A 13,444-nucleotide genomic window follows, 5' to 3' on the forward strand; every position below is an offset into this window, starting at 1 on the left:
CCTCATTGGTATCCATGCAAGCGAAGCCACTGCTGTAGGGAAAAGGTCTATGTGCAGAAACTCCAAATGAAGGCTTAACAATGCAAATCCTCAGTACCCAGCTGTTTCATATAGTTAATATGTTCTCTCAACTGACAGTTTAATTGCCAAGTGCAATGAAAATGTATACACTGGTGGAAGGTGATTACCAAGCTATAGATTTACCTTACTATTTAGATTTTAATTGCATTTTTTTCCCCCCCATTTTGTATGTGGTATTTTTATAGCTTCAATGATCAAACAATCAATTTGCATTTATATAGCACCATTTGAAAGGGAGTATCACAAGCACTTTAAACAACCTAAGCAAAAATTAAACTAAGTTAAGTCACTCGGGAGAGCAGGTGAGGTCAACCAAGTCCTCAGGAGCAAGGCAAATTAATAAGTGCGCTTACCCAACCGCCTCTAAAAGGACACAGCGTTTCAAGGTAAAAGCATTAAGGTAGATCTAGTCCCACAGCCAAATGCAGAACTGAAATGAGCTCTTCCTCAGGTGATATTCACAGGTCTCAAGGACACAGACTGCAGAAGCTAGTCTATGCTCGAGATCTAATTATTCATCCTGATGAACAAGGTTAAACTTCCAAAGACACAGTGCTTAAGAGGGTTATCCCTCTGAACGAAGAGAAGTATTGCCAAAGTCACCTTGTGGTTAGCACGGCTTGCTCATTGTAAGGAATTAATTACCTACCCATCTGGTCAGCGATACTATCCTCACTTCTTTGCCAGCTGGGTGTGGATTTGCCGCTACCACCCGTATCTGATTGCGTGCTCTGCCTGTCAATGGAAGCAGGGGATCTACGGCTAATTCCAAACCTGTTGTAACACCCCAAAAACAAAGCAGATAGTGATTTTAAATATGCATAGATCTCACATACAAGAAGAAAGAGCACTTATAAGAAGCCAGTGTGAAACTGTAGGCCATGGTAACGCATAGCATGATTCCTTTTCCATTGAATTGTTGTGGCAGTGCTCAGGACCTATTTAGTACCTTTAATGCATAAGATAAACAGAAAATACATTATTTTGTTGAGCATTTTTCATCAAGAACATTTGGTTACACAGTATATACAAGTCAAAACTAGATCCAAACCATCCAGGAATAACATTACAGGCTTTTGTTTACACAGACAGGTGACAAGGCACTTAGATTACTACAAAAATTGACCAAAAGTAAAATGTGAAAGTATAAAAGTCATATAGAGGAATGAGGTGAATTTACTGGGAGTGGATTTCAAGGATGGATCCCCTTAAATTAGAAATTGCTACCCTGGATCTCGTACCAAATAGTATCAGAAGTTCATTAGGGCAGTTCTGCCATTTTCTTTGGTCCTAAACAAAAGAATTTTAGGGGCATACTTGAGTGACGCACACACAGATTCAAACAACAAGATTTATTTGGGGCAATATCATACTGCAAAATATTTTACTTAAGATATTACAAAGCTGACAATTGGTTAAAAGCTCCCAAAACCTGGGAGGTATGAGTTCACATGTAAAGTTTTTGGACCATTAAGAAGCTTGAGTTGACCAGCAAAAACCAAATCTAGTACCAAGAAAACAGGGATACATATCTATTGCTGTGAAAGAAAGCATGCAGAGCAAAATAAAAGTGGGTTTGATGAGACTTGAAAATCCTGTTAGTCAGATGGATTTTGGAACAAATACGCAATGTCTCTAAGAATTACAACTACAATTTTGTATTGCATCGTTGGGTTCTGAATTAGCAGGTCAATCATTAAGAATTCTTCAAGAATAATGTTTTTCTCCTTAAAAAAAAAATTATATGTACTCTGGAGGAAGAAAAAACAACCCAAACTACATGCAGAATGTAACATCCAAAAGAATTTCAACCAATATATTCTGTATATCAAGTATTATCTCTAGCTGTCAGTGCCTAACCCAGTAACAGAAAATAAAACATCCCAAATTGATTTCTGCTCACACTAGTAGCTACAGACTGCCTGCATGACCTCTAATACAAAAATGACATCTGCCAAATCATCAGAACTAAATCTGTGTTGTGATCTCATCTGAAAGCTCTCCAACTCACAAACTCAAAAGAACCCATCAGAAAAAGTCTATGCAACTCAGAACAACATAATCACACTCCTACCTTTAAAGACAAATTGCTGGAATATGTATGTACATCCAGCATAGCTCCAAAATGTCAAAATTTGAACTTGGGTCTTCTATTTTTTTTTTCTTTAGCAAAACATGACCCTTTTTTCATCTCTCCTGGCATAGTCAGTATATGATTTGTTGAAAAAAAAAAATAAGGTCAAGAACATCTGGACACCTGCTCTGTGAATACAAACACTTTAAACTGAAATTGCAATACGTGGGTAAAGCTTTTCCTTATCCATCCAAATTCCACATACGCTATAGCTAGAAGTTCACTCAATCAAATAGCTAAATTAAATATGATGAATTCAATGCCAATTCACTAAATACATAAAAGCCTTAAAGACAATACTTTAAAAGTTGGTATACTTTAAACACTGATCTCAGGTACTTTCTAAGCTTCTAAGAATTGTAAAGCATTTTGTGGGCAGTGTGTTTTCATTAGGAAGTAACCAGACATCAGTATATAAAAGAAAAAGCCCCAAATCCAAGAAATCTTAGTTTGACCAGGTTGTGCAGCATCCATATTTTACTTTCCATACGTGGTTCTCTTACCTAAAGCCTACACATTCGTATATATAAAGAGTTATTTTTTCATTTGGTATACCTTATCTCTAAAAATAACTGCACTTCATAAAGAAAAATATCACATTGCTAGCTTTATTTCACCACTGCTCTACTACTTGAAAAGCAAGATACGTTAAGAAATGAATAAATAAAAATGCAATGACATGAAGTGAGCTGTTTAGAAGTGGGTATAAGTAGTGCAGGGAGTGCTATATACTATCCTGATTAAATATATAACCCATCAGTGTGTAGCGAGGAATCTGAATACTAAGCAGAAATCAAGATAGACTAAATGAACAGGAAAATGGCTTAAATATACATTTATAATATACAGTCTTAAGAAGAAACTCATTATTTCAGTATTTTCATTACATTTGCTATCATTTATGATGTATACATACCTCCAGATAAGCTCAGGATGAGTATATGAAAAAAACATACATACATCAAGACCCATTTGGATATTCTTGAAGGCAATGAAGTTTTGGCTTATATCCCTATGTAAGTCAGGATACGGACCAATAATGTAGAAAAGGAAGCAATTACTGCTCTTACTTATGTCTGACAAAGGTTGGATTTACACCCACATTTTCAGTCATTTTAAGTTTCACAAACCGTTCAAAATCAGTTATATCATGCACTGAGAAAGAAACATACACACAGATTCTGTAGATGAGATTTTCTGCACTGGGAAGTCACAGGGATTGGCATACCCAGAGCACATGGAGCTTCACATCAGGAAGAATACCTGCAGGCCATGATACCTCTTCAGCCAAATATTTAGTCGGACACCTCAACAATTGAATGCTACTATCTCTTCCCTAGTTAACAATATATATGGGTTACTCTCTGACCAGCTGTATCTGGTACAGCAGACACCTCTGCAGGGCTGCCTGGAATTTAGTCTCATATGCATTTCAAGAGAAGATGAACCAGGAACAACTGTAATGAATTTCTCAGCAATGTGACAAATGCTCCTTTGCTTACTGAGGCATGGGAAAATTTCATTCTTAATAATACTTTTTGTGCTTTCTCTTTAGCCTGGTAGATAACATTTGGGAAGTCTTGAGTAAACATAATCTGGGTGTACAAGGACAGTATTTGATGCAAAGTGCATTCCTTTAAGGACAGAATTGACAAGTCACATCACTGGAGTTTCATAAATCTTTTTTTTTTTTTTTAAGTAACGAAGTTCATTTCTTAAATACTTCTTTCATTATTCTATTAAACTGTTGTTCACTTGGACTAAATTAAAACTTGAAAAACAAATTGTGTATGCAAGGTTTCCAGGATGCATCTCCTTGCTGAACCTGTAAAATGCTCAAAGATGCTGCAGTGAACATATGTGTACAGTTCCTGAAAGAAGGAAAAGGGCTGAGAAACAGTGCTGGCGTGCTATAAGGCCAATTCAAAATAAAAACAAGGCGTGTGAAAATCCCTTCCCACTCAAGCAGTTATGGTTGTGATGGTCTATGGATGTATGGCAGCAACAATTCTTCTTAGAGCAAATGACGTAGCTGGAAAGAACAGACAACATACTGAGAGTACAAGCTGCTCTTCAGAATTGAAGACAACACAATTGCTGCTGGCATGAATGAGACAGAAGTATGCAGCATAGAAAAAAAGTTAAAGCGCTCTTCTGAGCTGCAGAATTCTGTACATTTGCTTAAAATAAAGATTAATGGGTTTTGAACAAATCTCCTAATGTCAGCAGGACCTTATCATGAACTTAAATAATGGCCCAAACAGTAACAATCTTACAAATAAAGGTCATCATGAACATGTGCAACAGGGAAGAGATAGTTTCCTCTGAAAAACTAAAACCAGGCTAGAAGGAGGATACTTGGAGGACAAATCTTCAGTGCTCTGGAGCAATTGAGCAACACTCATTCAAATACATGCCCTGAAAAGCATTCCCTGGGCTGATACTGGATGTTGTTCCTTCCTAGACACTTAGACAGGGAAAAGATTGTTGCTTGTGCTTAAAGAAATAAATAAAAAGAACAGTAGCTTGTACTAAGCAGTTCCAAAAAACGATATTTAATCTTGGTAATTATGTGATTTTTTAAAAAATAGATATAAAGATATTCTACTTTATAAAAGATGCAAAATACAATTAATTACACACAATGACAAGCAGTGTACTCAAGATTTCACAGGAAAGCTTTACAGTGTGAACTATCAGCACTTTTGTCCTTTCCTTTCTCAACAGGAAATAATTTGGAATATGGTAGATAACTCTCTTACTACCAATTATTTTTTTTCCCTTACTCAGAGAAGCTTGATTTATTGCTTCTTTCAGTGTTCTCTGAAAATGATACAGATATAATTTCTTCCTCTGCAAATTGCCCCTTACATTGACACTGGATCACTTCAGAGTTCGGAGAATTCTGGAAGTTGGATGAGAGTGTTTTAAAATAAGGCAGCTATGAATACATAGAAGAAATTCTAGCTATGTATTATTCAGCACCTTTGCGCCTACACATTTGGAGTCACCGCTGTATTGCTTCAACTATTAGCATAGACTGCAAATCCCCAAACCTATTATTTACTTTCTTTTAGAATCTAAATCTGTGAAAGGAAGTAATTTGCAACATCAGACCAGTACCTTTAATTTAGATTTTTAGAGAGATATATATGTCCCTTTATGAGCTTTCAACCTGAGCTCTGTTGTGGACTGGGATGACAGAGAGAGGTTAGGGCACGAAGGAAAAAGGCGGAAGCAAGGAATTTTAAAATGTGACTTCCAGCAGACATGACAATTATATTTGAGTACAAACATGCTTTAATGTGCTTAAAGAACATTTGGCAGGAGCCTGTGTAAGCACTCCCTCAGTTTAACATACATTACAACAAATGGAACGGAGACAAAAGACTGCCTAAAAAAGAATATGAAAGAAGTCTAGTGCCTACCCTTCTGGCATAGATTTCTGTCTGTACGTGCTCCCAGCAGAGCCTGTCTCACTTGAGGTTGATAAGTTGCTTGGAGAATTGCGACACTGCTGCGACCGTGCTAATGCAATGGAGGAAACTGTCACGTAGACATCAGAACCAGGAGACAACCTGTTCAGAGCAGAGGAATGGGTCACATCAGCAACTCAAAGAGCAGTAGCATAATGCAAACCATGATGGACTATCTAATGCAAACTGTCAGATCAGCGAAGAACATGGCATCAGGGAAACAGCAGAAAGAGTCACTGTAAATCTGTTCCTTGTGGAAACTGAGGAAAATCAGCTAACAAAAGGTGGGTGTAGGGGAGCAAATGAAGAGAGGAAAGTGTGTGATGGGAAGGAGATCTCAGCACACACTAGGAACGCATCACATTTTCTAAAGTCTTGAATTGCTTTTGCAGATTGATTGTAAGGAATAACGAAGCATGACATTCCTCTCCCATGATCTATTTCTGCTTTTCAGAACAAACTCTTACCTGGAATTTAAAGTTGTCTGTGCAAACTCAGAGTATAAAGCTTACACACCTATGCCACCAAACTTGTCCACATTCAAGTTAAAGGTCTAAAAATGTAATATTATTTATGAATATATTTAAATTCTCCCTAACCTAATGTTCTCATGAAACATTAGAGGTCAGTGAAAGTACAGACCCGAGTTCTATGAAGTCTTCTGCTGGAAAAACAATGCAGCAAATAAATTGGCTAAATGCATTTGGGCTGGAAGCTACACGCTTATAATGATTTACTTGTATATCCTGTTCTGCAGCTGAAGTCTCTTCTAGATCATTTTCTGCTTTGTGCATTTTGTTTCCCAAGCCCCAACTCAATTCAGTGCTGCCATTAAGTTTTTTGTTCCACTCAGCGGTGACTGAAGTCATTTAGCACTTCTGCAGCAAGCTAAGACGACTGAAATTATGCCATCCATGAACAATAAATTTTACTGTGAATACAAATCTTTCCTCTTTCTAACTTGGAAAAAAAATCCTGCAACCTACACATTAGAAACTGCTTAAAAACTGCTTATTAGCTCTAGAGAAACACACAGCCAACTGTCTCAGTACACCAACTGGGCCCAGAGATTCACAAGATCTTAGTCTACCCACTTAATCTGTATTTGTAAACAAGTGACAGACTCTCACCCACACTCACTGTAAGTACTTTTAAAATTCAAAAAACTTTTCTGAAAATAAATTTAAAAGACACACACCAGCTTATGAATTTGTGTGTATATTTCAGTATACGTATACTGAAACCCATTAAAACCAAAAACAAACAGCAAACTAAATCTTAAAAAGGGAGAAAAAGCAATGGGACAGTCAAGAACCCAACTTCCTGACTGCAATTTCACCAAATACTAATCAGTAACAGTAACTTTTTCCCAGACAAGAAATGAATGACTCAACTCCTGACCATCACAAGTACCACTTCAAGCAATTACCTACCTTCTAGTCTACCAAAAGGAATTTACTTTATTTCACATTTATCAAGCAACATTTCTGAAATTATTTGATTATAAAGTAAACAGTTCAAAAGTTGAAAATTTGGGAAGCAGTGCGTTCATTTTCCCAGAGGCACTTTTATAAAGAAAAAAAAAAAACAACAATCCGGCCAACAAAAATATGTGCTTTCAATAGCATTCACAAGTCTATGTAAGCACATACATTTAATTTAATATCAACAGCAAGGAAACCCTTCAATAATTCCTGTACAATTATTTTTTCTATCAAAAAAATGATTACATTTTTACTTCAGAATCAGCTGTGCCTTTTCTTTACCCCCTGTTCCTTACCCAGAAGCAACAGCAATGTTCAGAAGGAATGTCAGGATTTCAGAATTGTGTGATGGAGTTATAACTCATTTACAAAGTTGAAAGACCTCGAGGGCAAACAAAATTGTTATAAATGTGATCTGAACAGCACCGAGAAACAGCCAATTAGGAAGGACATCCTATTTACTTAAAATGGAAATACATTTTACTGGTAAACTCTAAGCACTGCTGAAAAACATCAATAGGGAAAGACTTTCCTTTTACACGAAACAAGCAAATAAGTCAGAAGAACATGAAAGTAAATCTGTTCAAATTGACTTTTTAAGCTGATTTGAAATCTGTTGATGAAAATCACTTCCCAAGACAAAAAGGGTGTTGTTAGCAGTACAGCCCTGTAGTTAAGACATTCTATGCTTGTTTTTCATATATAATTAAAGCAAACTAAAAGAAGCCATCATCTATTTTAAAAGACAAATTTGAGAAGAAATTCCAAAATGGTTAAGTGCATGAGTTCCATAACTGAATTTAAATGTAGGCCAAGCGTCCGCTGCATTAAAAAGATACAATTAAATTACAGTCAATTGAACTGGGATTGTACCATGCATGATTTAGCTCTAAGAGACCTACTTCATCCTGAAAGGACTGGTTGAGTTTTGCTGTGTATGGAAAGAAAATCATCTTTTGTGGAAACAATGAGTGGGATGGGCATACATTTGTTTAGTATGACAAAGACATTGAAAGCATCCATCTTGCTCTTAATAATTTAATTTGCTGTAATTTTCTCAGGTCTTCAGCTTGCATATGTACGTAATATAAATGTCACAGGAAAAATGTTAGTCTAGCACGCTTTGTGTCTGTGGCCTAAGTCACTCTTTAATTATAAGATCATACTCTGGTCCCCTGGCAGTCATACGGTTGTATTTTGTCCTTGAACAACTTCTACAAGAACTGCACAGCTCAGCCATGCAGAAGTGCAGGCTGACAGAAGGGAAAGGCTGGCATTATATTAGAGGCACTTCCATGCTGACTTAACAAACTGAATTCTCATTTTACACTTGCTACAGCATTCCAGTATGATCACTGGTGTATTTGTTAAAGACAATTTTTCATTCATTGTCACTAATTGCGAGTTTCCCAAAGGCCTTATTTGATTCTGAGGCCTGATTTACTTCTGTGCCGACAACTTACCAAAGCAGCTGAAGCTTTAATTTGAATACATAAAATATTAACAATGCTGGGCACACTTCCAAATTTGAGAGGCTCAAAATAGAACATAAGAAATGATTAGAACATAATTTTTCTCTCTACCTTTGTTCTTAATCTGAAGAGGTCCAAAGAAATCTATTTTCAGACAAGAGTTTTGAAAATTCAGTTTAATTAATACGCGTGAAGCATTCAGGAACTACAATAATGGGCACCACTGTAATGCTTAGTGAGGAATTAATAATTGCATCTTTACAGTGGGATTTGAAAACCATCCAGTAAATAAAGGATGGAGTAATGAAGAGGAAAAATATTAAATAGCTGTTCTTTAATGAGCTTCACTTCAATTTCACTTCAACTTTGTGAAGTGAATGAGGCAGATGTTCTCTGCTAAAAAAAAAAAACCCTTGTAATTTAATCAAGGAAAGTATCAAAAAGTATGGTTACATAAAGAGCTTGAATAAAATCGCACAGCAAATCTTAATTCTGGCACAATTACTTTCCAAGAACTTGATTTTACAGCCCTAATTGTACTGAAGCACGCAACATTTCTCTGAAAACACTGGCTGCCTGCTCTCAGGTTAAAAAGGAAAACAAATTGTTTAGAAAGGGGAAAAAAAAAAGAAAGGACATCAGCAGGTCTGGAAAGGGATAGATAAAACAGAAAATACAATTATGCCATCATATTGTAATTTCTCACACCACACTGGGTACCTTCATGAATATTTTCCTACAATTTGATTATCACATTTCAGAAAAGATGTAATACAACAAGGAAAGATATGAAGGGAGGCAAGAAAGTGACTGGATGTACAGAATAGTTTCTGTACAAATAAACTGAACAGGCTTCAGATGTTGCTTTTTTTTTTTTTTTAAATCATTTCTGTCTGTTGTCTGCCCAAATGTGAATTATGTTAGATTAAACAAACAAAAGATTATTCATCATTCCTCATGACAAAAGTATGGATAGGAGATACTGTAAACTGTAAAGGCACCCAGATACCACCCACAGCTGTTAAATTACAGTATGCAACCAACTCTGGAAATTCTTAAACTACAGATAACCAGGAGACTGCTGGATCTGGTACAAAGTCATCTTTATTTACAGTTATGCCAACAGCACAAGAATATTTCTTATGCTTTTCCCTGGTCCCTGCTAATGGCCACTGTCAAACCACGAGACCAGCTCTTGATCACAGACAATGTGGTACTTCTCAGAAATTTTTGGAATGTGAGTTTGGCTGAAGAGATAATAATTATAACAAACTTCTGCTTTTTCACTGCTATATCCAGTTTTAGATCCTAGCGTCACTAGAAAACACGTTTTAATTTGTATTTTAATTTGAAGGATGTTACGAAAACTTGAAATCACTAAACCCTATGAGGAAGGAAATGCATGCGCTAGACAACGTTCATTCAGTGGGTAATGAGATGAGCATTGAGGCTTGCTTGTTTGTATTAGGAAAAAAGCTACTGATACAAACTAATCAACAGTAAATTAGGTTTTTTATATGACATAGGAATCATTTAAGCTAGAATCTGCAGGCATTAGCCTATAAACTATTACAGTTACTGCCACCAACTATGAACAAGTACTGTTTGAAGAAGGATGAAGTTTCAGGGCCAAACTGCACTCCATAGCCCTCAGTTAGAATTAAACTACTCTTAATGAACATTGTTCCAATATTTCTCTACTGTGGAATTTCGTGGCCATTGCTTGACTGCAGTCATGCCATAATTCAGTTCATTATTTGGTTTGAAATATTGACTGTGCTCATGTATTTTCAAGTCAGAATCTTAAGCTTTCATCCAGTGCAGCATTTAATCACATTATGAGGTACTCTCAAGTCCCCCAGGGTGCTTTGCTCATTTGTTTTCACATTTTTTAAATGTTTCTTGAGTCAGGTTTTAGTTAAAACTAATTTCAGTTTATGGTAAGTTAATTAAGAAGAGATTACCATCGAGCACTATTTCATAACCTTTCCTCCCATATTTTTTTTCCTCATAGTAAAGTCTGGAAGCCAACTGGATGAAACATTCAAAATAGCGGGGGGTTGAAGGGGGAAAATAAGTAAATCCAAAATTACATCATCTCCAATCTCTAGTATACTTAAAAATATATGTAAGTTGCTGATCTGCAAGTAATGCCGCCTGTTTATTTTGACGGTAACTAAAACAGATACAAAAGAACACAGTGACACGACTTGATAGAGCAAGTTCTCAGCTACAAAACACATGTTTTCGGCATAGTCATGACCATTAGCTGTGCATGTTCACCAGCAAAGAGCTTGGATGCTTGTAAAAAATCTCTGTCAGCAGAGGTGACACACTGTTGCTGATCCCTCTGCTGAAATGCACCACCCACCGCCTCACTGCGCTCACATCCACTGCTTGGTCTCCATAAATGTTCAACAACTGAATGTCAATGGGTGTCATTTTTTCCACGTGGAGAAAATGAACTCCACCCCTTTGCTTCAGACACATTTACATGCCTGATGCCATTCTATCAGACCGCCCCTCTGCTGCCATCACAGCACAGCAACAAAACGGAATACTGGTGGGAGGGTTCAACCTCTACTGCCGTACTGCCAACATCCACCTCTGACATGGAGGGCCAACATAAAGTGGGAGGCATTACTTATGGAGTAGACTTCATATATGTGGTTTGTTGCTGCTTTCCTTCATGTCTTAATCTGATATTTATTCTGGGCTATAGATTGCACAGTGTCCCATGTGGACTAATTAATGTGAAAGAAATTTATTGTATATGTATTATGACATCTTTCAATCTTAATATTACAGTAAAATTAGATATTTATATTAAGATATATAAACTTTAATTATTTTTCCTGCTACTACAAACATGCACGTCACTCATGACTACATTCAAGTATGCAGGACACTATGAGGATTAGTGAGAATTTAAGTCTGTGCAAATGAGTTGCACGTATGAAAACAATTCAGTAAAGGCAAAAAGTACTCTGCAGGTTAGACACTGACCTGCTGTCCATCAGGGATTGTCAAGTAAGTTACTCTTCCACCTACAATAGCAGGTCTTTCATGATGCCAACAGGTTTATGTGATACAAAACTGAAATCCTCCTGTTTGCAGGACTGATAATGCTGCTTTTACTTAACATAGAAAATGAGCTGAAGCAAAAACAACAGGCAAAAATCTAAATTTGTTTCACTAAGTATCTGTATTTAGAAACTGCAGTTGTATGAAGTGATCATCAGTCAAATATTTCTAGCAGGTAATTCAAAAAGCGTTACACTTTAATCGTGTAAGGCCTGATAAAACAGAAATACTACAGTGCTTCTATTTGATTGACCTGCAGTCAATAAACAACGTGCTGTCAGTGGCAGGAACAAGGCACCATGTACGTCACCTTCAATTTCAAAAAAAACGAGCATTAAAATCAGTCAGACATCAGCAAGTCTTACACAGGGCTTGGCACTGAAGAAACAGAAATGATAGCTAGTGATATCTAGACCACAGCTGTACTTCATTTCTGAAATTGCTTAATGACTTTGGTCCTCACAGGTAAATTTCCAGCCCCACTGACAATTAGGCAGCACTTTCCTTTGGAAAGTGAAGCCCTAATGGTAGTAAGGAAAGAGAGGCAATCTGCACAGCTTTGCTAATGAGCCATAATAAGGACCTATAACACTCCTCTCATTCTCTCCTGGGTTCTCGACAGATGGTTGACAAAAGTAAGTTAAAACCAATAGAATGATAAGGTGTTTTATAAAAATAAAATTACTTCCTGTTAGGCTGGTAACAACTTCAGCTTTGACTCTCACTAGTAAGGCAATAGTGGACTGTTGAGACAAGAAAATGAGCCAGCCCTACCCTGAGCATGACTGGAGATCAATGCCAAAGGGAACACAAAAAGGACTACACTATTGCAAGAGAGCTATGAAAATCTCATCTTGGTTCATTTCAGACATTTTACACAATAACAATGGAAATATCTGAGCTTTCTAAAATGCAATGCTTTTGTTGTGCAGAAAATGACAAATAGAGTAATCCTACTGTTTGGTTTGTTCCCTCCCTATTCCATATTCCTTTAAAATGATGTAACAGTATATTTATTCACTTTAACTGGCAACACATTAACCTCATGCAGCTGCTGTTATATTCAGACTTGATCCAGCCAAGATTAACATGTTTAGAGCAGACAGATAAAATGTATTTTTTTGGCATTCCAAAAAAAAAAAAAAAAAAAAAAAAAAAAAAAATCCTGCCAAACAAAATGCTACTTTGGTAATATATGCTTCAGGATGAAAAAAATCCACTATAACGCCTTCTGAAGCAAAAAAAAAAAGAAAACAACCCAACAATATAAAAACAGCTACATGCTTTGAAAATGAAAAAATGGAAAGTTTAAGTTTCAATTTTTGGAAACAAATACAAAATATATGGAAATGTAATCTTCCCTTTGCAAAACATTCGTTAGGTCAGAACTCCCCTCTAGAAGCATCCAGTGAGTGGATAAATCTTGGATGCTTTAGGGGTGTTGTGTTGTCCATGTGGATTTTTATGTGCAAGAAAAGCACAGTTAATAATACCACACCTCTCAGCACAGTCAGGGCCTCACACCCGCCTCCACACAAGGAAAGGAAGCAACAACTCAAGATTCTGGACAAAACTCTCTGGTTAGTGCCATGAAGCGTCAGAAGCTTCTGGAAAAAAAAACAGCAGTTCAGTTGTATCTGATGTCCTGCCACTCCCTGAAACTCTGCCCAGGTATTACTATGCCTCCCATAATTACAGAGTGAGATTCTACAG

At 36.7% G+C, this 13,444-nt stretch overlaps 1 protein-coding gene across 15 annotated transcripts in view; it reads right to left on the bottom strand.

Annotated features, from left to right (window-relative positions):
* Nucleotides 1-13,444, bottom strand: part of SIPA1L1 (signal induced proliferation associated 1 like 1) — a 196,213-nt gene that overhangs the window by 22,516 nt on the left and 160,253 nt on the right. For all 15 annotated transcript variants that reach the window (XM_090141103.1, XM_090141097.1, XM_090141099.1 and 12 more), the window contains 2 exons: nucleotides 5,644-5,793; nucleotides 731-855 (listed from right to left, as the gene is read on the bottom strand). In XM_090141103.1, the coding sequence (XP_089997229.1) occupies nucleotides 731-855; nucleotides 5,644-5,793 (275 nt within the window). The remainder of the gene's footprint in view (nucleotides 1-730; nucleotides 856-5,643; nucleotides 5,794-13,444) is intronic.

This window comes from Phasianus colchicus, chromosome 5 (genome assembly GCF_987193195.1).
Source record: "Phasianus colchicus chromosome 5, bPhaCol1.hap1.1, whole genome shotgun sequence".
Taxonomy (NCBI): Eukaryota; Metazoa; Chordata; class Aves; order Galliformes; family Phasianidae; genus Phasianus; species Phasianus colchicus.